At 42.4% G+C, this 24,298-nt stretch overlaps 1 protein-coding gene across 11 annotated transcripts in view; it reads left to right on the plus strand.

Annotated features, from left to right (window-relative positions):
- Positions 1-24,298, plus strand: part of caska (calcium/calmodulin-dependent serine protein kinase a) — a 417,836-nt gene that overhangs the window by 351,805 nt on the left and 41,733 nt on the right. For all 11 annotated transcript variants that reach the window (XM_080203831.1, XM_080203835.1, XM_080203832.1 and 8 more), the window contains 3 exons: positions 2,216-2,294; positions 2,670-2,755; positions 18,003-18,071. In XM_080203831.1, coding sequence (XP_080059957.1) covers positions 2,216-2,294; positions 2,670-2,755; positions 18,003-18,071 — 234 coding nt within the window. The remainder of the gene's footprint in view (positions 1-2,215; positions 2,295-2,669; positions 2,756-18,002; positions 18,072-24,298) is intronic.

Genomic DNA, 24,298 nt, shown 5'->3' on the forward strand with positions numbered 1-24,298 from the left:
AAACATTTTTGCATTTTAATACTTTTGAACAATATGCTTCTTACCACTTCCAAATTGTAAAAACTTTTAGTAGCAGTTAGACTTTACATGTTAGTTCTTCCAAATATTTTTGATAAAATAAGACTGCTTTGTAAAAACATTGGTAATAGCAGGAGAAGATCGTACAGCCTGACGAGCCTGCTCCATATCCCTTGTTTCACCAAGGAATAAAAGTCCATCAGTCTCAGCCTTAAATATGTTCAATGATGGTACATCGACAACCCTTTGGGGTAGAGAATTCTAAAAATTCACAACACCGAATGAAGAAATTTCTCATAATTGTATGATTGGCCCCTTGTCCTGAGATGGGCCCCCATGTTTTAGGTTCCCCAGCCAGAGAGAAACAGTGTATCAGTATCTACTCTATTTGGCCCATTCATAATCCTGAATGTTCCCATGAGAGTACCTCTCATTCCTCTAAACTCCAGAGAATATAGACCCAATTTTCTTGACCTTTAATCATAAGTTAACTCTGCCATCCCAGGGATCAATCTAGTGAAGCCTTGCTATATATCACCCAGGAAAGTATATCCTTCCTTAAATATAGAAACCAAAATTACAGACCATATTCCAAGTGTGGTCTCACCAAAGCCATTACAATTATGGCAGACTTCCTTACTTTTGTATTCCAGTCCCCTTGCAGTAAAGGCCAACATGTCATTTACTTTCATAATTGCTTGTTGTACCTGCATGCTAACGTTTTGTGTTACTGTACAAGTACATCCAAATCTCTCAGACATCAACATTTACATTGATAAGTTTCACATCTTTTTAAAAAGTATTCTGCTTATCTATTCTAATGACCAGAGTGAATAACCACATACTTGTCCATTACTCCACCTACCTCCTTGTTGCCTACTCCCTTACCTTGTCTGTATTCTTTTGTAGCCACTTTAAATCCTGTTTGTGGCTTGCATTCCCACCTAGTTTCGTATCATTAGCAAACTTAAATTTGTTGCTCTCTGTTTCTTCATTTAAGTTATTAATATAGATTGTAAATAGCTGAGATCTCAGCACTGATATTTGCGGCACTCCTCTAGTCACAGCCTGCCAATTTGAAATGCCCCATTTATCCATACTTTGTACTTCCTGTCCGTTAACCAATGCTCTATCCATGCTACTATCTCCCCAAACTTAACCTATTGTGTGGCATCTTATTAAACACTTTTTTGAAATCCATGTAGTTGTTGTTCCCTTCTATATACCCTACTGTTTACAGTCAAAAAAACTAATAAGTTTGTTAAAATGCATTTCTCTTTCATAAAACCATGTTAACTTGTTTGATTCATGCTATGCTTTTCTATGTGCGTTGTTAATACTTCCTTAGTAATAGATTCTATTATGTAGCCTTGTGCAAATATTCATAAAAGTATTTACGCTTTTACCCTTTTATGACTTAAAGAGGTAGTGAACATAACACCTTCAACAAAATATCTGTCTTCCACTGCTTAATTATTTAGTTCCATAATACAAATTCAGTTCTGAATATTGGTTTAGCCTCTGCTTTTCTCCAAATTATTTTTATGGGACCTTGTATGGTGTAACACAGATATGTTTGCAGTTTGCTATTGTAATTGTAAAGTACGCCATGAAGTGGTTTTCTATCTTATGAAAAACAGGCACTAATTTAGGGATACTGATCACCGAAGGATGCAAAATATATATACATGTATCCTTGTGTCTGATCACAGTGATAGAATGAGAGTTTCCAGCATGGACAGCAAGCTCCCAATCTTCCCTTATGCCATTTTGGGGAACCCCTAAGCAGAAAATAGTACTTCTCTCAAAAGGGAGAAAGTAAAGTCACATGGCTCATCAACCCAGACATCTCATTGTAGCTGATCACTGAAGCCCACTGCTCTTGACTAAGCATGTCATCCCTTGGTCTTTCTTTGTTTTATCACTTTTCATTATCATCAGTATCTTTTTCCTTCACTATCATCATCAGTCTCCATCATCATCTATCTCCATTTCTATCTTGAGATGTATCTCTATATGTAGAATGCGGGTACTGTTTCTGCCAACTATAGAAAATTCATTTGAATACATCATGAATTTAATGTTGGCATAAGGCAAAACATTTAACTTTGATACAAGTTTGTATATGACTGTTATATTTCTAATTAATTAAATCTAGCATATGTCATGTTAATTTTCAATATGTTCCTTTACCTAGGGGATCACTTTAAAAATGAATGAGTTGAACCACTGTATCGTTGCAAGGATAATGCATGGAGGAATGATCCATCGCCAAGGTAAGAATTAAGAAATCTGTATGCATCCACAAATTTATCTATCACCACTCCATGGAATTAAAGTTGTATTTATATTTCTGGAGGCAACATTTGGTCCATAATTTTTCTGTCAGTGTTTTGCCCTATGCCACTAAGGGATAGAGTTATAAAGAATAAAGCAGTATAAGGCAAACCAAGTCACGGAAAACCATCTCACACATGGGACGATAAAGTTATGGAATAAGTTGCTAAAGAAAACCATTAAACCAGGTGATAGGTTCATGATTGGATGCATCTCTAGAAAGGGAAGGGGTTGATTTATGCAAAAGGAAATTAAATTTTCCTATGCCTAAATAAGAAATTTGATTTCTTGTCTGACTCTTTTTAAACTTGTAGGAACACTCCATGTTGGTGATGAAATCCGAGAAATAAATGGCATCAGCGTAGCTAACCAGACAGTGGAGCAGCTTCAAAAGATGCTTGTGAGTATATTGGAGGCCAATATTAAATTTGATGTTTTTTTTAATGCTCTGGGCTTGTATTCTGTCTGAATATTAAGGATGTGAGGACTTTCAGCTCAGGTCAACATGTAAATCACGTGAGATTGACTGGTTGAGTTTACTCTTTCTGCTTTTTAGCCAAATTATTCATTCATATAAGTTTGATATTTGACACCTTATAGAGCAATAAGTATTATTGATGTATATTTAACAAGTTATTGGGGGAAATGTAAGCAAGTTTTACTCGCAATTGTCACATTGGCTTAGTGTCACCAATTTTGCCCCCCCACATCCCTAAGAAGACCCTAAGTCTATTCCATGTAGGAGCATATGTTTACTGTCAAGCAAGTGAATCAATAGTGTGGTCCAGAGGACGTAACATTGGGCAACACAGTGGTACAGTGATTAGCAATGCTACCTCACAGCGCTAGGGGCACAGGTTTAATTCCGGTCTTGGGTGACCGTGTGGAGTTTACACGTTCTCCCATGTCTGCATAGGTTTCTTCCGGATGTTCCAGTTTCCAGCTTGCAGGTGCAGCAGGTGGTCAGGAAGGCGAATGGGATGCTGGCCTTCATAGCGAGGGGGATTGAATATAAAAGTAGGGAGGTCTTGCTGCAGCTGTATAGGGCATTGGTGAGGCCGCAGCTGGAGTACTGTGTGCAGTTTTGGGCGCCGCACCTGCGCAAGGATATTTTGGCCCTGGAGGGAGTGCAGAGGAGGTTTACTAGGCTGATACCGGAGTTGAGGGGATTGAGCTATGAGGAGAGGCTGAATAAACTAGGCTTGTACTCGTTAGAGTTTAGAAGAATGAGGGGAGATCTCATTGAGACGTATAAGATGATGAATGGGATGGATAGGATAGAGGTGGAGAGACTCTTCCCGCTCAAAAAAGACAGTAGGACTAGGGGGCACAGCCTCAAGATAAAGGGGAGGCGGTTTAGAACGGAGTTGAGGAGGAACTTCTTCACTCAAAGGGTGGTGAATCTCTGGAATTCTCTGCCCGTTGAAGTGGTGGAGGCTGCCTCACTAAATATTTTTAAGAAGCGGGTTGATGGGTTCTTGATAAGAGAGGGGATTAAGGGTTATGGGGAGAGGGCGGGAAAGTGGAACTGAGCCACGACAGATCAGCCATGATCTTATTGAATGGCGGGGCAGGCTCGAAGGGCTAGATGGCCTACTCCTGCTCCTATTTCTTATGTTCTTATGTTCCTCCCACAGTCCAGAGGTGTGCAGGTTAGGTGGATTGGCCACGCTGAATTGTTCCTTGGTATCCAGTGATGTGTAGGTTAGGTGGATAAAACATGGTATATATGTGGGGTTACGGGGATAGAGATTTGGGGAAGGAGGCTGGGTGAGATGATCTTTGAGTGTCGGTACAGACTCGATAAGTCGAATGGCCTCCTCCTGCACTGTAGGGATTCAATGGATTCTATAACCCATTGTGTGTACTGGCTACTGCAATACCACATATATTTCTCCAATCTTACCAGTGGCAGGCTGATTCAACATCATACTAAGTGAAAGGTGCATTATGAACCAACCAATTGTATTATTTAACATCTCTTATCTTATTGGATGGAAGATCATTTTCTGTGAAATTCAATCTATTTCCCATTGCACTTAATAACCTGGAAGATATCAAACTGTGTCACTCTAACTCTTGAGGGCTGAATTTTCCACTCCGCATGCAGTAGGTGCCGGAGTGGAGAATCTAGCAGCAAGTCGGAAACCACCAGTTTAAAAGCAGTTTGCTATTCTCCCAGTAGTGGGTTAACATGAGGCTAGTTATCCTGCTTCTTGGTGGTGTGAATCCTTTTTGCATCTCATGAATGCTCACTAAAACAGCTGTTCGCCAGAATCTCGTCATGCCTTCAAATCCTACATCACCCCAGCATGAAACTACATCAGCCTCAAATCTGTTTGAAAATGTGTAGCATGTACAAGTCAGACCACAGTTAGTTCATGATCCCAAGATGAGTGCAACATGCATAGCCAACCTGCCATAGTGCTGTGCCACTTTTGTTACTTTCAGTGCCACACTGCTGGGGTTGAAGCCTTGGTTTTTGGCCGTATAAGGGCAAAATGTCAGCTAAGGCAGTGGCATGCTCTTTTTGGCTGAAGTTGTCAGCAAGGATATCACTGCAGTGTGAGACTTTGCGTCCTTCACTGACCAGTGCTGTGCAGAGGTCACGAGTGCTGCGCAGGGGTCATCAGTACAACGCAGGGTCTGGGGAATGCAGAAGTCTTCTGCTCCAGATGCCTGACGCTATTGTCTGCAAGGATGACATCATGCTGTGGGACTTGTGCAACCTCCACTTTGGCTGATTCAAAGTTCATCCGGGGCTGGGTATGAAGTGAGAATGGGGCTGATGAAGACCTAGGGGGCAATGGCAATAGAAAGCTGTGCAAGGGCAGATGGTAGGAGAAGGGCAAGGGGACACAATGAAAAGCAGAGGGGCAAAGAGGTGGAGGACAATGAACAATGGAAGGCAGAGGAAGCCCTACATCCCTCCCTGATGATCTCAGTGCATTCTATGCCTCTTGTGAGCAAGCTGTCAGTGAGAGCTCTCCATCCCAGAAGCCTTGGACGAACCCGTACCCGAGGTCACTATTTGCCAATGTCAGAGCAATATTCTCAAAGTCAACCCACAGAAAGCAACTGGCCCAGATGGGCAACTGGATGAGCATTCAGATCCTGCACGGACCAGTTGACAGAGGTGCTCGCAGACATCTTCAACCTCTCTTTACACCAATCTGAGGTCCCTGTTTGCTTCAAGAAAAACATTCCGGTACCAAAAAAAAACCAGGCAACGTGCATTAATGACTATCGTCCGGTGGCTCTGACATCCATCACTATCAAGTGTTTCGAAGGTTACCAATCCATTCCTGCCTCTCAGACTGCCTGGATCTACTACAGTTCGCCTATCGCTGCAGCAGCAGGTAAAGTCCTGCTACCAGTAGGTCCACAGCAGACACCATCTCGTTGACCCTACTCTCAACCCTGGAACACCTAGATAACAAAGACACCTATGTCAGACAGCTATTCATAGACGACAGCTCAGCCTTTAACATCATTATTCCTATGAGACACATCTCCAAACTCTGTGGCCTGGGACTCAGCTCCTTTCTGCGCAACTGGATCCTAGACTTCCTAACGCACAGATCACAGTCAGTAAGGATAAGCAACAACACCACCTCCATGATCATCCTCAACGCTGGTGCTCTCAGCCCTTACTATATTCCTTAAACATCTCTGACTGTATGACCCCTCCAACTCGATTTTCAAATTTGCTGATGATACCGTCGTTGTGGATCTCAAACAATGACGAGACACGGTACAGGAAAGAGATAGAGAATCTGATGAACTGTGCGATGACAGTAATCTCTCCCTCGATGTCAAGAAAACGAGGACGATAGTCATCGACTTCAGGAAATGTAGTGGAAGACATGCACCTGTCTACATCCCTGGGGCTGAAGTAGAAATGGTTGACAGCTTCAAGTTTTTAAGTGTCCAGATCACCAACAACCTGTTCTGGTCCCTCCATGTGGACTCTATTGTTAACAAAGCCCATCAATGCCTCTACATTCTCAGGAGACTAAGGAAATTTGGCATGTCCCCTACAACTCTCACCAACTTCTACAGATGCACCGTAGAAAGCTTTCTTTCTGGTTGTATCACAGCTTGGTATGGCCCCTGGTCTGCCCAAAACCACAATAAACTATAAAGGGTCGTGAACAAAGCCTAGTCTGTCACTCAAACCAGCCTCCCATTCATTGACACTGTTTACACTTGTCACATCTATTAGTGTACAGTGAAAAGTATTTCTTGCGTGCTATACAGACAAAGCATATCGTACGTAGGGAAGGAAAGGAAAGAGTACAGAATACAGTGTTACAGTCATAGCTGGCAAACCAGGCAACGTGCTAGAGAAAGATCAACTTAATGCGAGATAGGTCCATTCAGAATTGTGATGGCAGCTGGGAAGAAGCTGTTTTTGAGTCGGTTGTTACGTGATCTCAAACTTTTCTATGTTCTTCCCAATGGAAGAAGGTGGAAGAAAGTATGTCTGGGGTGCCTACCTCGCATTAAGTTGATCTTTCTCTATACCCTAACTATCACTGTAACACTTAATTCTGCACACTCCTTTCCTTCCCTATATACAATATGCTTTGTCTGTAAGGTACAATACTTTTCACTGCACACTAATACATGTGACAATTGTAAACAGTATCAATGAATAGGAGGCTGGTTTGAGTGATGGACTGGGCTTCGTTCACGACCTTTTGTAGTTTATTGTGGTCTTGGGTAGAGCAGCAGCCATACCAAGCTGTGATACAACCAGAATGAATGCTGTCTGTGGTGCAACTGTAAACAGTGTCACCGTATACTAATACAGCATACACTGACACATGTTAATGATACATAATAAATCAAATCGAAGACTAAGGGGTGGAAAACTGGACCCCAACAATGTTGCATTAAACACAAAGGGCTACTGCACCTTTGACTGCACCCTCTTCCAGTGAGTCTCTGGAATAGAAACATCTATACTGGAAGCAGGAGTATTCCAGTCAGCCCTTCAAGCCTGCTCTGGCATTCATTATGATCATGGCTGATCATCAAATTCAATGTCCTGATTTCATGGAATTATTATATGGCACATTAGGAATGATTTGCACAAAGATAGAAGTTACAGATGTTGAGGGGAGTGTGGTTTGAGAAGGATACTATCGTCCTTAGACATCTGTGAAGGTTAAAGTCTTTGGTCAAGGGCTTTCAGTCAAAGAATGCAGACAATCCTGTTGTGAAACAGAGAGGAGTCTCAGATTACAGGCAGTCCAGGGACTAGGTGGAACTCATAATCACAAGTTAAAGGTGGGAATGTAGAAGTGCAGTGACATGCATCAGCAGCAATTATTAGGAGCACAGTATACCCAAGTTTCAGGGAAGGGCAAGGACTGTGTCTTCCACAGGGGGGAGAAAAGCACAGATTGGTGTGTAGGACTGTCGCTGTCCCTGGACTTATCGGACTGTATACTGGGTTGTAGAGGGAAGAGTGACGGTAACTGGAGGCATCTATAGCCTCTAGAAAGGGAAGATATAATAAAGGAATGTGTACATGAAGCTCTCGTAGGGTGGGGTGGGCACCTCAGGAGGTGACTGTGCTTTCAGATGGAGTGGGTAGAAGTCCACGAGGAGCGTGAGCACTTTGTAGGTAATGGGCTCAGTGGGGAGGGTGTGAATATCCACCACAGCAGCAATGGGATCCAGTATTATTGAGGGTGGCTGCAGAATAACAGGAGTTAACTTCACCTTCACATTGTGAGGCTCAAGATAAATCTGAAGCACATGGACAGTGAGGGAGGGAATATTGAACCAAATTGAATTAAAGTAGAAAGAGGGCAGAAAAGATTTACGAGGATACTACCGGGACTTGATGGATTGAGTTATGAGGAGAGGCTGAATAGATTGGAACCTTTTTCTCTGGAGCGTAGGAGGCTGAGGGGTGATCTTAAAGAGGTCAATAAAATAATGAGGGGCACAGATCAGCTAGATAGTCAATATTTTTTCCCAAAGGCAGGGGAGTCTAAAACTAGAGGGCATAGGTTTAAGGTGAGAGGGGAGAGATACAAAAGTGCCCAGAGCAGCAATTTTTTCACACACAGGGTGAGCGCCTGAAACAGGCTGCCAGAGGTGGTAGTAGAAGTGGGTACAATTTTGTCTTTTAAAAAGCATTTAGATAGTTAGATGGGTTTGATGGGTATAGTGAGATATGGGCCAAATGCAGGCATTTGGGATTAGCTTAGGGATATTTTAAAAAAAAAGGGAGGCATGGACAAGTTGGGCCGAAGGCCCTGTTTCCATGCTGTAACTCTATGACTCTGTGGCCCTGAAGTACAGGTATAGCAGCACCATTTTGCAGACTCAAAGTAATGGTGTTCAGTGAAAACAGAAGTAACAGCAATTCTGTCTGGGAAGGTTAAGTCCGTATAGAGGGGACTGCTATGCTCATCTATAGGGCACCTTCTAATTTTATAATTCATCAAGAGCAGACAGGAATCCTGTTTGTTATGATGAGGAAGACACCTTTGCCCAGGAAATAAGTGAAAGCCAATCCTCTCATTAGCACTGTTAAAGGGAGACACATAATTCACTGGTTTCATACCAAAGTGTATGTCTTTTGCTTGGACTGAGGAGACTCAAATGCCACTAATGTATTGTTGATAAGCTGCCCTCCCTCAATGGTGTTCCTTGAAGAAGGATAAGAAATAGTTCCGACCATGCTTATGATAAAAATTTAAACACGTCACCTGACAACACACCAAGGATACGGAGACCATTTCAATTGAGATTGACATCACATGAATGTTCATCTCAGAGTGGGACGCTATCACTGAGTGGGAGGATGGCTAAATCTCACAAGAGGATTCCAGTGTACAAATTCATGTTTATTTGACCAGAACATTCACATACCCATCAAATGATTTCACAAAAATGCAATTTATTTACAATGATTGCACACCCATGAACCAAAGTTGACATCAAAATTTTCTTACCTTCCTAAGCAGTACTGCTTTGCTTAGATGCAGCCCTGACATCAAAGAACAAAATCAGCCTGGGAAACAGGCCCTTCGGCCCAACGAGCCCACGCTGCCATCTCAACACCACCTCTCTACCCATGACCCCTATCTAATGTTTTATGGCCATCCAGATTGAGGGAAAATTGATTTAGGGACAATTTATTCCTGCCAGTCAGCCTAACAGCCCATCTTTGGGGTGTGGGAGGAAACCGGAGCACCTGGAGAAAACCCACGCAAGCACAGGGAGAATGCGCAAACTCCCACAGACACCAGCCCAAATCCATGTGTCTGCACAGCAATCAGCGATAGTCAGTGAGCTGTCGTCTTGCCCAGTATCTTGTCCAGTTTAGGACATCCACAGCAGAAGTGGAGGCAGCTTCTCACTGTATGTCCTATTGCTGTGATGACCTTGGCGAAGTCCTCTTGTGACCCAGAGAGCCCCAACCTGATAAGGATTTCCTGCTCTGCGACAGAAGTGTGTCTACTGATGGGTGTGGGCACAGAATTGTAAGCAGCTGCATACCCTTAGGGTGTCTTCAGAATAAGTTCCAGGAAGTCTGGCTGACGCTCAGCCTCACTATGGGTGCTCAAGGGCCTGACTCCTACAGGGGCTGTTGTGCTTGGTGAGAGATCAAGGTGCATCATTCCCGCTCAGAAAGGATAGTAGGACTAGGGGGCACAGCCTCAAGATAAAGGGGGGGCGGTTTAGAACGGAGTTGAGGAGGAACTTCTTCACTCAAAGGGTAGTGAATCTCTGGAATTCTCTGCCCATTGAAGTGGTGGAGGCTACCTCGCTAAATATTTTTAAGATGCGGGTTGATGGGTTTTTGATAAGAGAGGGGAATTAAGGGTTATGGGGAGAGGGCGGGAATGTGGAACTGAGCCACGACAGATCAGCCATGATCTTATTGAATGGCAGGGCAGGCTCGAAGGGCGAGATGGCCTACTCCTGCTCCTATTTCTTATGTTCTTATCATTCTCATGTCACCTATATCCTGATAATGCCCACCAGAATGCGAGACCATGGAGTGCAGGGCTGAGCACAGATCAGACAAGACCTACTAGACAAAAGTCTCCATGGTGGTCACCAGCATTCCTGTGATCACTTTGTGGCATTCACATTTTGGAACTATGACATCAGACAGAATGAGGACAAATTTCTCCATCGTACATTCTAATCTGCTGTGTTATTGCTGTATCACTGCCTGTTGTTGCATCTCCAGCATTGAGTTGGCAGCTGCTTCATCGTGAGTTCTTCATCTGCTGGGACTAAGCAGGCGGCTAGTCTCCAACAGCCCTGTGAGTGGGGGAGGGGACTTGGTCTGTCCTTGCCTCTGACTGTTGCCAGGATGTGCCAGTGAAGTGTTCTTCAGAAAGTGACCCTGAGTCTAATCTAGAGCTTCATCCCACCAAGATGTGTGTTTCTGCACTGATGGAGCACATGGCTAGATGCTGTGACAGTTCTCTGTGGGCCTGTTCATCCTCAGACATGCACTGGGACAAAATGCTGCTTAGCTGCGTGGAAGGCCTGGATCTACTGATGCCTATAAATAAAGAATAGAGTTTTAGTTGATAACCATAAGCTGTAAAAAAAAACTACGTGTGACTTAATGTGGTTGAATTGATGAATTAGTGGAACTGTGATCTGTGTCAAGTTGTTGGGAGAGGCCAATCTCCCCTTCCCTACAGGAATGTTCCCTGTCTTCCCTAGCAAGTTCAGCTGCAGCCGCCTCAGATTTGATCAGGGCAGTGGTCTCAGCCTCCCTGTTTAAAAAAAGCATGCATTTATCTCTTCGGCAATGACTTCTAGGGCTAGAGATGTGAGGTTTTTATGTTTCCTCGAACCATCCCTGGGCTTTTGTGCTCGGACTCATCAGAGGCGAGGTGGCTGTATTGGGGTGCATCCTTCTTCTAGAGGCTTCTAGTCTTTTACTTCAGGCTTGAGGACATGTTTGACTTTCTGTGAAGATGTGGGCTGGAGAGAACGGGATGTGAGTGTTGAACTGGCATTTAAATATGACACAGTAAGAAGCCTTACAACACCGGGTTAAAGTCCAACAGGTTTATTTGGTAGCATATGCCACTAGCTTTCGGAGCGCTTGCTGCTCCTTCATCAGGTGAATGGGAGATCTTCTCACAAACAGGACATATAAAGGCACAAACTCAATTTACAGAATAATGATTGAAATGCGAGTCTTTACAGCTGATCAACTCTTAAAGGTACAGACAGCATAAATGGAGAGAGTATTAAGCACAAGTTAAAGAGATGTGTATTGTCTCCAGGCAGGACAGTTAGTGAGATTTTGCATGTCCAGGCAAGTCATGGGGGTTACAGATGATGTGACATGAACCCAAGATCCCAGCTGAGACCGTCCTTATGTGGTGGAACTTGGCTAGCAGTCTTTGCTCAGCGACGCTGTGCTGTTGTGTGTCGTGAAGGTTTGAGCTTGTGCCTTTATATGCCCTGTTTGTGAAAAGATCTCCCACTCACCTGACAAAGGATCAGCAAGCGTTCTGAAAGGTAGTGGCGGTTACTACTAAATAAACCTGTTGGACTTTAACCTGGTGTTGTAAGACCTCTTACTGTGTTTACCCCAGTCCAACGCCGGCATCTCCGCATCATTTAAATATGACACCAGGACCTTTCAACCCAGCAGCTGATGGCAACCATATCAGCTCCCAGCCTTGCAGGTGATTCAACCCAGTGCTTGCCTGTGCATAATTAATTAGCTTCCAAGCCTGGAATCGGGCACAAGTTTCCCCATTCTGGCCAGCGGGAAGGTCGCTGCCGGAACAATCACAATTAGTCACAAAACTGGAAAATTCGACTCTGAGACTAAGAGAAACTTAACTTACAAAAACTAATAATCTCAAATTAGCTACCAGTAACTTTGAACACTTCAAACCATATTTATTCATTCTTCTGCTTTCCTTTCTGCTTTCCTTTCTGCTGAGTCTTTCATAGCTTTTCACTGACTGTAGAGAAAAGTAAACTCTTATTAATATTACACTGTTCCAGCCTCTCAAATCTGTGTACTGCATTTACTGTATCACAGGGTAAGTTTAAAACCTGCCTCTCCAAGCTCTCTGAGTGTTGTTTCACCGTGCTTCCAATCAAATCTTGAGTAAGGAGTTTCCCTTTCTCATGTGTCTTGTGTATGTGTTAATTTTAATATTACTAATGCAAATATAAGAAGTGTAGTGATGATTCCCATACCTCCAACTAATCTGTTATCCAAGATTCCAACCAGTTTGACCTGAACAATATCACAGATAGTTCATACATTTTGGGGAGTAAATAATTTGTGATCCAAAGGCCAGTACAGCCTTAATAGCACAGTGGAATTTGATACGTCAGTGTATCCACCATCAGCACATCTCCCATCAGAAAATCAAACTTCTGGACACAAAGGATCATTGTGCTCAAGGATCAATTGGCCATACTCCACAGCCTTAAGAGAGGATGAAGACTGTATTCTGGATTGTATTTTGTAAATGTGGTCACTGAAGAAGCAATGCTGCACAATTCTGAGCCAGTGGTTACTGTGCAAGGAGATATGTGGATCATCAACTCTAGTGACAAGAGCTAGACTATGCTCACAGTAACCAGGAACCCTGAGTTGATGGATAGGTGCAAAGGGTTGGATTCTCCTCTTCCTAGTTAATAACAGAGTGGGATAGGGTCTCCCTGACCCTGCCTTGAATCTGACCCATTCTCTTCAGTGGGGCCTGTTTGGTTATGCAAGGCATGCCTGCAAGAGCATCCTTACCAACAGAAGGGAACATGTCAATGTCCAATGGATCTGCAGCATATACCTTCTTTTATTTGTGCAGTTTTACTAATCTTGATCTCCCTGTTTTACACTGTACCTACACTTTCCCTGGCCTCCTACATTGTTTCAATCTTAACTATTCTGCTCATAATCTGTTCAGAAGTAGGCCTGTTTAGAATCAGGCAAAGGTAACCCTGTCTTTTTCTTATTGCCTTCCTTTCTTCACTATTCCTCCTTTGTGAATTTTGTGTACACCCTGTATCTTAAATAGTATATCGGATTGGTCAAATCACTTTTATCAGTGCTAAATATGAATGGCTTAATAGTTTTATTAACCTCTAATCCTCTGTTCTACAAGATAGGCTTTTAGAAATCCAAAAATTTCTCCTTCAGGGAACTTCGCCAGTTATTCAGTTAATAAGATTACATGGAGGCAGTGGAGTAGTGGTATTGGTTGGTGCTGGACTAGTAATCCAGAGACCCCGACTAATGCCCTGGGGATCTTTGAATCAATAAAAATCTGGTTAAGTCTAATTGTCAATTGTTGTAAGAAACCATTTAATCAATTAATGCCCTTTGCAGAAGGAAATCTACTGGCCTACATGTGACTTCAAAATGTAACTCTTAAGGGCCTTCTGGAATGGCCAAGCAAGCCACTCAATTTAAGGACAATTAGCAATGGCAATAAATGCTGGTCCAGCTGCCAATGCCCACATCCCATAAATGAATAAAAGAAAGTTGTCTCTAATATTGGGAAATATGGTGTCTTATGGTGCACGTAATGTTCGTTAACCTCTATGACAGGCATTTGAATCACATTTAGACCATTTTGCCATATGTTAAATTTTGAAAATATGCCCTGGACGCCCAAGCTTGGATCATTAATGTCAATCAAGGAAAGTAGTAATCTGAGGACTGATCTCTGAGGGACATGTTTTACCTACCTCCAGTACAAGAAACAGCTGCTTACCTCTATTGCTCCTTTATATCCATGCTGCATCTGTATCTTTAATTTCATGGGCTCCAAATTGCTCACAAACCTGTTATGAAGCACTCTATCAAATGTCTTTTGAAAGTCCAAATAAACCACATCAACTGCATTACCCTCATCAACCTTCATTGTTACCTCATCAAAAATACAATTGAGTTACTTAAACACAATTTATCTTTAACAAATCCATGCTGATTTTCTTAATTTAACCTCCTTTGTTCAGGTGACTGTTAATTTTGTTCCCGATTATCATTTTTAGAAGCTTACCAACTACCAAGGCTGAACTGACTGACCTATAATAGCTGGGTATTTCCTCGCACTATGTTTTTGCATAAGAATGAAACATTTGAAATTCTCCAGTCTTCTGGCACTACCCCCATATCTAAGGAGGTTTATGGCCAGCGCCTTCACAATTTCTGCTCATACTTCCTTCAACATCCAAGGATGCATCTCATCAGGTCCTGTCAACTTATCGATTTTAAGTACAATTTTAAGTAAATCAACTTTTCTAAAAGCTCTTTATCCATTTTTAGCAATCCAGTCACTCAGTTACCTCCCCTTTAGTAAAAGCAAGCACTAAGTACTCATTTAGCACCTCAGCCATACTCTTTGCCTCCATGCAATCCACTTTTTGGTCCATAATTGGTTACAGTTTTATAACCACCCTTTTACTATTTATATCCGTATAGAAAACTTTTGGATTCCTCTTTGTTAGTTGCCTGTCTCCTCTTCGTTCTTTTTATTCTGTCCTTCTACATTGCGCCTTTTCGCTGCCCTTAATCTTTCTGTAGTCAGCCTGATTCTCATTTGAATCATCAACCTGACATTTGTCACTATGTGCCCTTTTTTGATCAAAGTACTTTGCATTTCTTTCAAAAATCCAGGAAGCTCTGGTTTTGACTGCCCTACCTATTCCTCAGATGTACATCAAATATACCAAACTGGCTCTCCTTTAAATCAGCCCATTGATCTGCCAATCTTTCATTCCAATTTACAACAACTAAAACAGAAAATGGTGGAAAATCTCAGCAGGTCTGCCAACATCTGTGGAGAATAGAGCTAATGTTTCGAGTCTGGATGACTTTTCGTCAGTGCCTGCCAATCTTTCATTCCAGTTTACTAGAGACTGCTCTGTTCTCAACCCATTGAAATTGGCCCCATCTAATTAGGTACTTTTCCTCTGGATTTCTTTTTGCCTTTTCCATGACCCTACGAGTAACATTACTCTGGATTGCCCTATGTCTTTTTGATACTATGATCACTGTTCCCTAAATATTCCCTAACTGACATTTGATCTGTTTTGCACACTTCATTCTCCAGAAACTTATTCTCACTGGATTAGGAATGTACTGATCAAGAAAAGTCTCCTCCCTTCCTCCTCTGTTATTTAAATAATATTATCCCAGTTTATGTTCGTATAATTAAAGTCCCCTTTTTTTTTAATTCGTCAATGCAATATGGGCATCACTGCCAAGATTGACATTTAATCCCCATCCCTAATTGTCCTTGAACTGAATGACTTTTTCGGCTATTTCAGAGGACAGCTAAGAGTCAACCACATTGCTGTGAATCTGGAGCCTCATGTAGGCCAGACTCGGTAAGAACAGTATATTTCTTCCTTAAGGGATATTAGTGAACCAGGTTGGTTTTTATGATAATTGATAATGGTTTAATGGTTAACATTAGACTTCTAATTCCAGGTTTTTATTGAATTCAAATCTCAACAGTTGCGTGGTGGGATTCGAACTTGGGTCCTCAAAGCATTACCATGGGTTTTCTGGATTGAGTCCAGTAACAGTACTACTAAGCCATTACCACCCCTACTGTAGTCTTGTACCTCTCCGTAATTTGCCTGCAGATTTGCTCCTCTAAATCTTTCTCACTAGTTGTTGACCTATGGAATATACCCAGTAGAGTGCGAACACCTCTATTGTTTCAGAACTCCAACCAAATAGATTATATCATTGATTGCTCCAGGAAATCCTCTCTCTCAAATACTGTAATATTCCCCATAATACTGTCACACCTCCTGCCTTTTCTTTCCTATCTTTCCTTATTATTTTTATCCAGGAATCTTTAGTGCCCAATTCTGCCCGTTAGAGCCAGGTCTTCATCACAACATCATATTCCTGTGTGGCTTGTTGCACCTGCAGCTGACTAACCTCCTTTCCCACACTCAATGCATATACTGTATATCTGAATTACATCCTGCTCTATTTCCTCTGACTGCGCTCAATATCCTACTATTTCTTACTCCAGTTCTATCTATCTCTCCCAATCTTTTATGTATCTTTTTATTGTTTCTGATATTACAGTTTCTGGTTCCCATTCTTCAACTCCCGCCAAGTGAATTTAAACCTTTCCCATGGCACTAGCAATTCATTCCATGCAGACATTGGTCCTGGCCCTGTTGAAGTAAAACCTGCATATTCTCATTGCCCCCAGAACCTAGCCCAGTATCCAGGAATCTAAAGCCTTCCATCCTTTCAGACACCCATTCATCTGTTCTATCTTCCTATTTCTATATTCACTGGCTTATGGTACCAGGAATAATCTGGAAACAACTACCTTCTTACAAGTCTCTTTCCTATCTTCTAAAATCTACATGCAGCATCCCATCCCAGATGATCTTGATATGGGCTACGCTCTCTGGTTGTTCACCTCGAGAGTACGTAAGTTGGACAGTTATGACAAAACTTTTATAAAACACTGGTTTGACCTCAGCAGGAGTATTGGGAGGCAGGGAGGGAGTCTCTCTGCTGGTTGCAGTCAGACCTAGCACAAGGGAAGATGCCTGAGGTTGTCGGAAGTCAGCCATCTCAGCTCCAGAATTCCACTGGAAGGAGTTCCTCAGTGTAGTGTCCTTGACCTAATCCTCTTCAGCTGCTTCATCAATTACATTCCTTCCATCATAAGACCAGAAATGGAGACGTTTGCTGATGATTGAACAATGTTCAACACCATTTGCAACTCCTCGGATACTTAGATTGTCTAAATGCAGCAAGACTTGGACAGTATCAAGGCTTGGGCTGAGAAGTGGAAGTAACATTTGTGCAAGTCAATGACCATTTCCAACAAGAGAGAATCTAACCATCTCCCCTTGACATTCAGTGACATTACGGTTGAATCCCCCAATATCAACATCTTAGGGGTTACCATCGACCAGAAACTGAACTGGACTAGCCATATAAATACTGTGACTACAAGAACGGATCAGAGGCTAGGAACCGAAAGTGAGTAACTCAGCTCCTGACCCGCCAAAGCCTGTCCACAATCTTCAAGGCACAAAGCAGAAATGTGATGGAATACTCTACCTACCTGGGTGAGTGGAGCTCTAACAACATTGAACAAGCTCAACATCGTCCAGCACAGAGCAGCCCACTTGATTGACGTTCCTTCCACAAACATTCACTCCCTCCATCACCAACACACATTGGCAGCAGTATGTACGATCTACAAAATGTATTGCCGGAACTCACCAAAACCCCTCATACAGTACCTTCCAAATCCACAACCATTACCATCTAGAAGGACGAGGGCAGCAGATCTAGGGGAACATGAACACCATTCCTTAACTGTCACCAGGTCAAAGTCTTGGAATTCCCTCCCTAATTGCACTGTGGGTATACTTGCACCACGTGGACTGCAGCAGTTCAAGAAGGTAGTTCACCACCACATTCTCAAGGGCAGTTACGGGTGGCCAATGAATGCTGGCCTAGCCATGAAGCCCATGTCCCGTGAATAGATTAAAAAACACAAACCTTTGTTGTGGAACTGTACAGCACAACCTAGGTTGCTAAAATGTAGTCGTTTCAATTTGCAGGTAATGTTTAAATGCCAGACTAGGGTTTTAATAGATATTCATTTTTTCCTCCTTTCCAGAGAGAAATGCGAGGAAGTATTACCTTCAAGATTGTGCCAAGTTATCGCAATCAGTCTGCTTCCTGTGAGGTAACAAATTTAAAAATATGTATCTTTTGTATACTTGCCCCATTTTGATGACTAACTGCGTGCTGACTGGTGATTGTTCAAGCTTTCTGTGAAGGTTGGTTTTGCCTGTATGGTTCACTATGCACACCAATTTTATAACAAAGATAACGGAATAGATGAGTGGACTTCATTATTCAATTCCTTCTTCACTAATATACCAGAGGTAAAAAAGTTTTTTTTTGCTAATTGAAAATACAGGTGAATTTGGATTGTGTCAGAGGTTAGGTGTTTACTTGAATGGAACTCCACAAATTCCTTTGTCCAAATTAATTTATTTTCTATTTTATATTGGCTATACCTGTAACTACTAACTAGTAAATCTCCTGTGGCTTTGTTCACAGTTAAACAAAATATGTCTTTTAACTTTGTTTGTTGTGACAGGCTGCAGAAAGTTACACTGCCTCCTCTGGAACAAGCGTTATCTGTAGATTTCAATGTATGCCTCAGAGACGAGGGGGGGCATGACTGTGCTACCAACTCAAGGATTTTAATACATAGCTACAATTCTGACATGGACAGGGTAAACTTTGTCAATTATCCAGTGATTAAGGTTACATGAACTAATTATTTTTATATGTGTCTCTAGTATTGAGCACTATGCTCACCATGAAATAACACCTCAGTGACCTGTATTTGAGTATGCTTTGGACCAGCCTGCTATATTTCAGCATCCTGTATGAAATTAAATTGGTTTGACTCCAGCCATTCCTTCATGGGTAAAGGTCAATGATGCAAGTTTTTTTTAGTTTATTTATGAGACATGAGTGTCACTGGCTGGCCAGTTGCTCTTGAACTGAGGGGATTGCTAGGCCATTTCAGAGGGCAGTTGAGAGTCAACTGTGGCTCTGGAGTCACATGTAGGCCAGACCAGGTAAGGACGACAGATTTCCTCCCCTAAAGGACATTAGTGAACCAGATGGGTTTTTCCAACAATTAACAATGGTTTCATGATCATCAGTAGATTCTTATTAATTTTGATGAATTCAAATTCCACTATCTGCGAGATTCAAACCCAGGTCCCCAGAGCATCACCTAAGTTTCTGGATTAATAGTCTAGCGATAATATCACCCAGCCATCACCTAGCAAACAGATCCTCAAATCAGCAATGAAAAATCTTCAAATACGCAATGAATGGAATGTAAAATGTCACCTTTCTAATGACCGCAACCAGTCTTTCACCTCAAAACAAAAGCAAAATACAGTGGATTTTGGAAATCAGAAACACTGCATTTGTGGAGAGAGAACACTATGACTATCCATTAGAACAGAGTGACCTGAAATATTAATTCTCTTTCTCTCATCATCCATGCTGCCTGACTTCTGAGTGTTTCCAATCTTTCCAATTTTCACCCTTTCACTTCTGCCTCTCTCCACCTTCTCTAACTTCTTTAGTTTGGCTCCTCCGGTCTTCTACTTACCTGAAACACTACCACTCTCAATCACTGTGGATAACATCAAAAGAATTGCATCGATTGATTTTTCAAGAAAATAAAGCATTACGTTTATAGAGCACCTTTAGTGACCTCAGGACAAACCAAAGTGTTTTATAGCTATTTAAGTACTTTTGAAAGGCATCAGGTTCTTTGTGCACACAAGCTCTGACAAACAGCATAAGAGTCATGATCAGAATATTGATTGAGGGATAAACACTGACCAGGACTCTGGGAGTAACTCTCCTACTCTTCAGAATATTGTCATAGAATCTTTCTTGTCTACTTGAGTGGGCTGACAAGTCCTTAATTTAACATCTTACCTATAAGAAGGCACCTCTGACAGTACTGCACTAGAGCATGTGTCTACATTTTTGACCTCAAGTCCTGGAGTGAGACTTCAACTCACTTTGAATCTTCTGACACACAGGCTCTAGACTGTTACCAACTGAACAGAGCTAGTGCTTTTATGATTGGGGGAACTTCATTTTTACTTTGCTTTAATTTCAAAATCCTAGAATTTCTGGGCTCTGAATCCTACTAAAATAGCCAACAGGATTGATTGCAAATCCTAGCTGGAGTCTCCTGAAATGTTTGCTTAGTTCACTAGCCACCTGTGGTGGTAGAAAATGATTGCTACATCAGTACTGCATCAGAACATGAATGTTTTGGCTCTGTTTCAAGACCAAAATAATTAAAAGAACAAAAATGTTTAAATCCATCAAGTTCCTGCAGTTTCATCTGCCTTCCCATTTGATAATCACATCACTGTTCAGTCCTGATGTTCCAGACTACCTTGATCTTTTCAGATTTTAGAATTTACCCAGATTCCCAGAAATTGTACCAGGATTGTGTCATGTACTTCAGTTAGTACAGCAGCTACAATGATTATATTGATAACATTTTAAAGGCAAAATTGAAATAACAAAAGAGAAGGTATAATGCAAATGGCTGCAATCTGGTGAAGATGGAAAGGACTATGAGATTAAACATTATTGCTGTTCTAGTTTTGCCGGTGCAGATATTTTTAGAGGCACCCTGAAAGTTTATCACATTTGTTCAAAGTGTAAATTACCACATTTTTTGTGGGTCTATTTACTCTCCCAATGGTCAAGGAAACCAGTCTTGGGAGCCAGCACACAGACATCTCTTTCCCCATATCCAAATTGCAGAAACCCCAAATATGGAAGTGTATTTTTTATTTATCCATGCATTCACAAAACATGGGGCATCTCTGTCCAGGTCAATATTTATTACCCATCCCTCTTTGCCCTCAAGATGATGATGGTGAACTGCAGTCTTAAACCGCTGCAATCCATGTGGTTTAGATACACCGGCAATGCTATAAGGGAGAGAGTTCTACAGTTTAGATCCAGTGACACTGAAGGGATGGCATATAGTTCCAGGCGAGTGGCTTCAGGCAGAACTTGCAAATGGTGATATTCCGATGCATCTACTGCTGCTCTTGTCATTCCTGGTGGCAGAGATCACAGGTTTGAAAGATGCTGATGAAGGAGACTTGCTGAGTTGCTGCAGTACATCTTGTAGATTGTTTTTGTCGTGGATGATATCAAGCCTCAAGTGTTGTTGAAGCTGCTCCATCCAGGTAAGTGGAAAGTATCCTATCACATTCCTTCCTTGTGCTTTGTAGATGATGAGCAGACTTCGGGGAGCTGGGAGTGAGTTACTCACCACAGAACTTCCAATCTCTGATCTGCTTTTTGAAGCCACAGTATTTGTATGACCAGCGCAGTTCACTTCGTCATCAGTGGTAACTTCCAGAATGTTGATAGTGAGGCTTTCAATAATGGCAGTGCCATTGAATATCATGGGACAATAATTAGATTCTATCTTATTGGAAAAGCTCATTGCCTGACATTTGTGTGACACAAATTAATGTACCCCTGACACTAAGAAATTTAGCATGGCCAATCCACCTAACCTGGACATCTTTGCCACTTATCAGTCCAAGCCAGAATATTGTCCAGATCCTGCTGCATGTGGACACAGACTGCTTCAGCATCTGACACTAAGGGGCAATTTTGTATGGTCAATCCACCTAACCCGCATACTTTTGCCACTTATCAGTCCAAGCCAGAATATTGTCCAGATCCTGCTGCATGTGGACACAGACTGCTTCAGTATCTGAGAAGTTGTAAATAATACTGAACATTGTGCAATTATCAGTGAACGTCCCTTTGTCTGACCTTATGTTGGTGGAAAGATTATTGACACAGCAGCTGAAGATGGCAGGGCCTAGGACGCTGCCCTGAGGAACTCTGGCAGCTACGTCCTGCGACTGAAATTATTGACCTCCAACAACCATAACCCCTTCCTTTGTGCTAGGCATGACTCCAACCAGTGGAGAGTTTTCCTCCTGATTCCCTTTGAATTCAGTTTTACCAGGGTTTCTTGTTGCCACACATGGTCAAATGCTGCCTTGATGGCAAGGAGAGTTAATCTCACCTTATCTCTTGAGTTCAGCATTTTTGTCCATGTTTGGACCAAGCCTGTAATGAGGTCAGGACCTGAGTTGACCTGGTGGAACCCAAACTGAGCATCAGTGAGCAGGCTATTAATATGTAATAATTGATTGATAACACAAGCAATTGTTGTGACCTCTTCAATCACTTTGTTGCTGATTGATAGCAATTGTCTGAGCTGGATACGCCCTACTTTTTGTGTACCAGCGTACCTAGGCAATCTTCCGCATTGCCAGATAGTGGCCAGTGTTGCAGTTGAACTGGAACAGCTTGGCTACGAGTGCGGCATGGTACTATTGCTGGAACGTTGTCAAGGTCTATAGCTTTTGCTCTATTCAATGTCTTCAGCCATTTCTTCATACCAGATGGAGTGAATCAAATTGGCTGAAGACTAGCATCTGAGATTCTGAAAACCTTGGAGGAGGCCAAGATGGATCATCCACTCGGCATTTCTAGCTAAATGTTTCATCCTTCTCTTTTACATTGATGTTCTGGGGTCTCCATCAATGAATCATAGAATCCTACAGTGCAGAAGGAGGCCATTCAGCCCATTGAGCCAGCACTGACCACAATCCTATCCAGGCCCTATCCCCATAACCCTATGCCTTTACTCTAGCTAGTTCCCCTGACACTAAAGAGCAATTTAGCATGGCCAGTCTGCCTCACCCGTATGTCTTTGGACTGTGGAAGGAAATCCATGCAAACACAGGGAGAATGTGCAAGCTCCACAAGGACAGTGACTAAAACTGAGAATCGAACCTGGGTCCCCAACACTGTGACGCAGCAGTGCTAATCACTGTGCCACCATACCACTCCCCAGATGGGATATTTGTGGAGCCTCCTCCTCCTTTTTGTTTAGTTGCCTATTATCATTCATAACTGCATGTGGCAGAACTACAGAGCTTGGATCTGATCTGTTGATTGTGGATTCACTTAGCACTGTCACATGCAGCTCTGCTACTTTGCACACAAATAATCCTGTGTTGTAGCTTTATCTGGTCAACGCCTCATTTTTAAATATGCCAGATGCTGCTCCTAGCATGCCCTCCTGTTCTCTTCTGTGAACTAGGTTTGATCCCCCAGCTTAATGGTAATAGTGCAGTGGGGGCATGGCAGGTCATGAGGTTACAGATTGAATACAATTCTGCTGTTGCTGATGGCATACAGTGCCTTGTGGATATACAGCTTTGTTTTGCTGGATCTGTTCAAAATCTATCCTATTTAGTATGATGGCAATGCCACTCAACATGATGAAAGGTATCCTCAATGTGAAGAGGGAGTTTTTTCTCCACCTGGACTGTTTGGTGGTCACTCTCAACAATGCTGTTGTAGACAGGTAGATTAGTGAGGACAAGGTCTTGTTGGTTCCCTCACCACCATTAGCAGACACAGTCTAGCAGTTTTTTCCTTTAGGACCTGGTCAGCTCAGTCAGTAGTTCTGCTGCCAAACCACTCTTAGTGGTAGTCCCCAACCCAGAGGACATAATGTGCACCTGCCACCTCGGTGCTTCTTCCAATTGCTATTCAATATGGAGGAGTACTGATTCATCAGCTGTAGGGGCATGGTAGGTGGTAATCAGCAGAGGTTTTCTTGCCCATGTTTACAATGCCATGAGACCTCATGGGCCCGGGTTTAGTGCTGAAGACTCCAGGGCAAGTCTCTCCCATCTGTATACCCCCTGCCATCGCTCTACTGGACCTGTCCTGACAGTGGGAAATTATATATCCAAAGATAGTGGTGACTGGGACATTGTAAGGTATGATTTGGTAGGAAAACTATGTCAGGCTTTTGATCACTAGTCTTGTGGGACAGCTATCCCAAATTTGGTACAAGGCCCCACGTGTTAATAAGGAAAACTTTGTAAGGTCAATAGGCTGGATTTACTGTTGTTCTTTTTGGTGACCAGATGGTCCATCTGGTTTCATTCATTTTGGAGTTTGTAATGGTTTGATAGATCTCAATGGCTTGCTGAGCCATTTCAGAGGGCAGTTAAAAGTCAATTCCATTGCTGTGGGTCTGGAGTCACACATCTGGCCAGACCTAGTCTGACATGTAAGGATAACAGATTTCCTTTCCTAAAGGGCATTAGTCAACCAGATGAGTTTTAAGATTATCAGTGATAGTTTCATGATCACTGTTACTGAGACCAGCTTTATATTCCAGATTTATTAATTGAATTCCTATTCCACAAGCTGCCATGGTTGAAGAGTATTTGGATAGCAATTACGAGCACAATTGGTGGCCAGTTTTTCCATTCCTGACTCAGTGCTGGG

Source organism: Carcharhinus amblyrhynchos, chromosome 15, assembly GCF_965287045.1.
Source record: "Carcharhinus amblyrhynchos chromosome 15, sCarAmb.v2.hapA, whole genome shotgun sequence".
Classification (NCBI taxonomy): domain Eukaryota; kingdom Metazoa; phylum Chordata; class Chondrichthyes; order Carcharhiniformes; family Carcharhinidae; genus Carcharhinus; species Carcharhinus amblyrhynchos.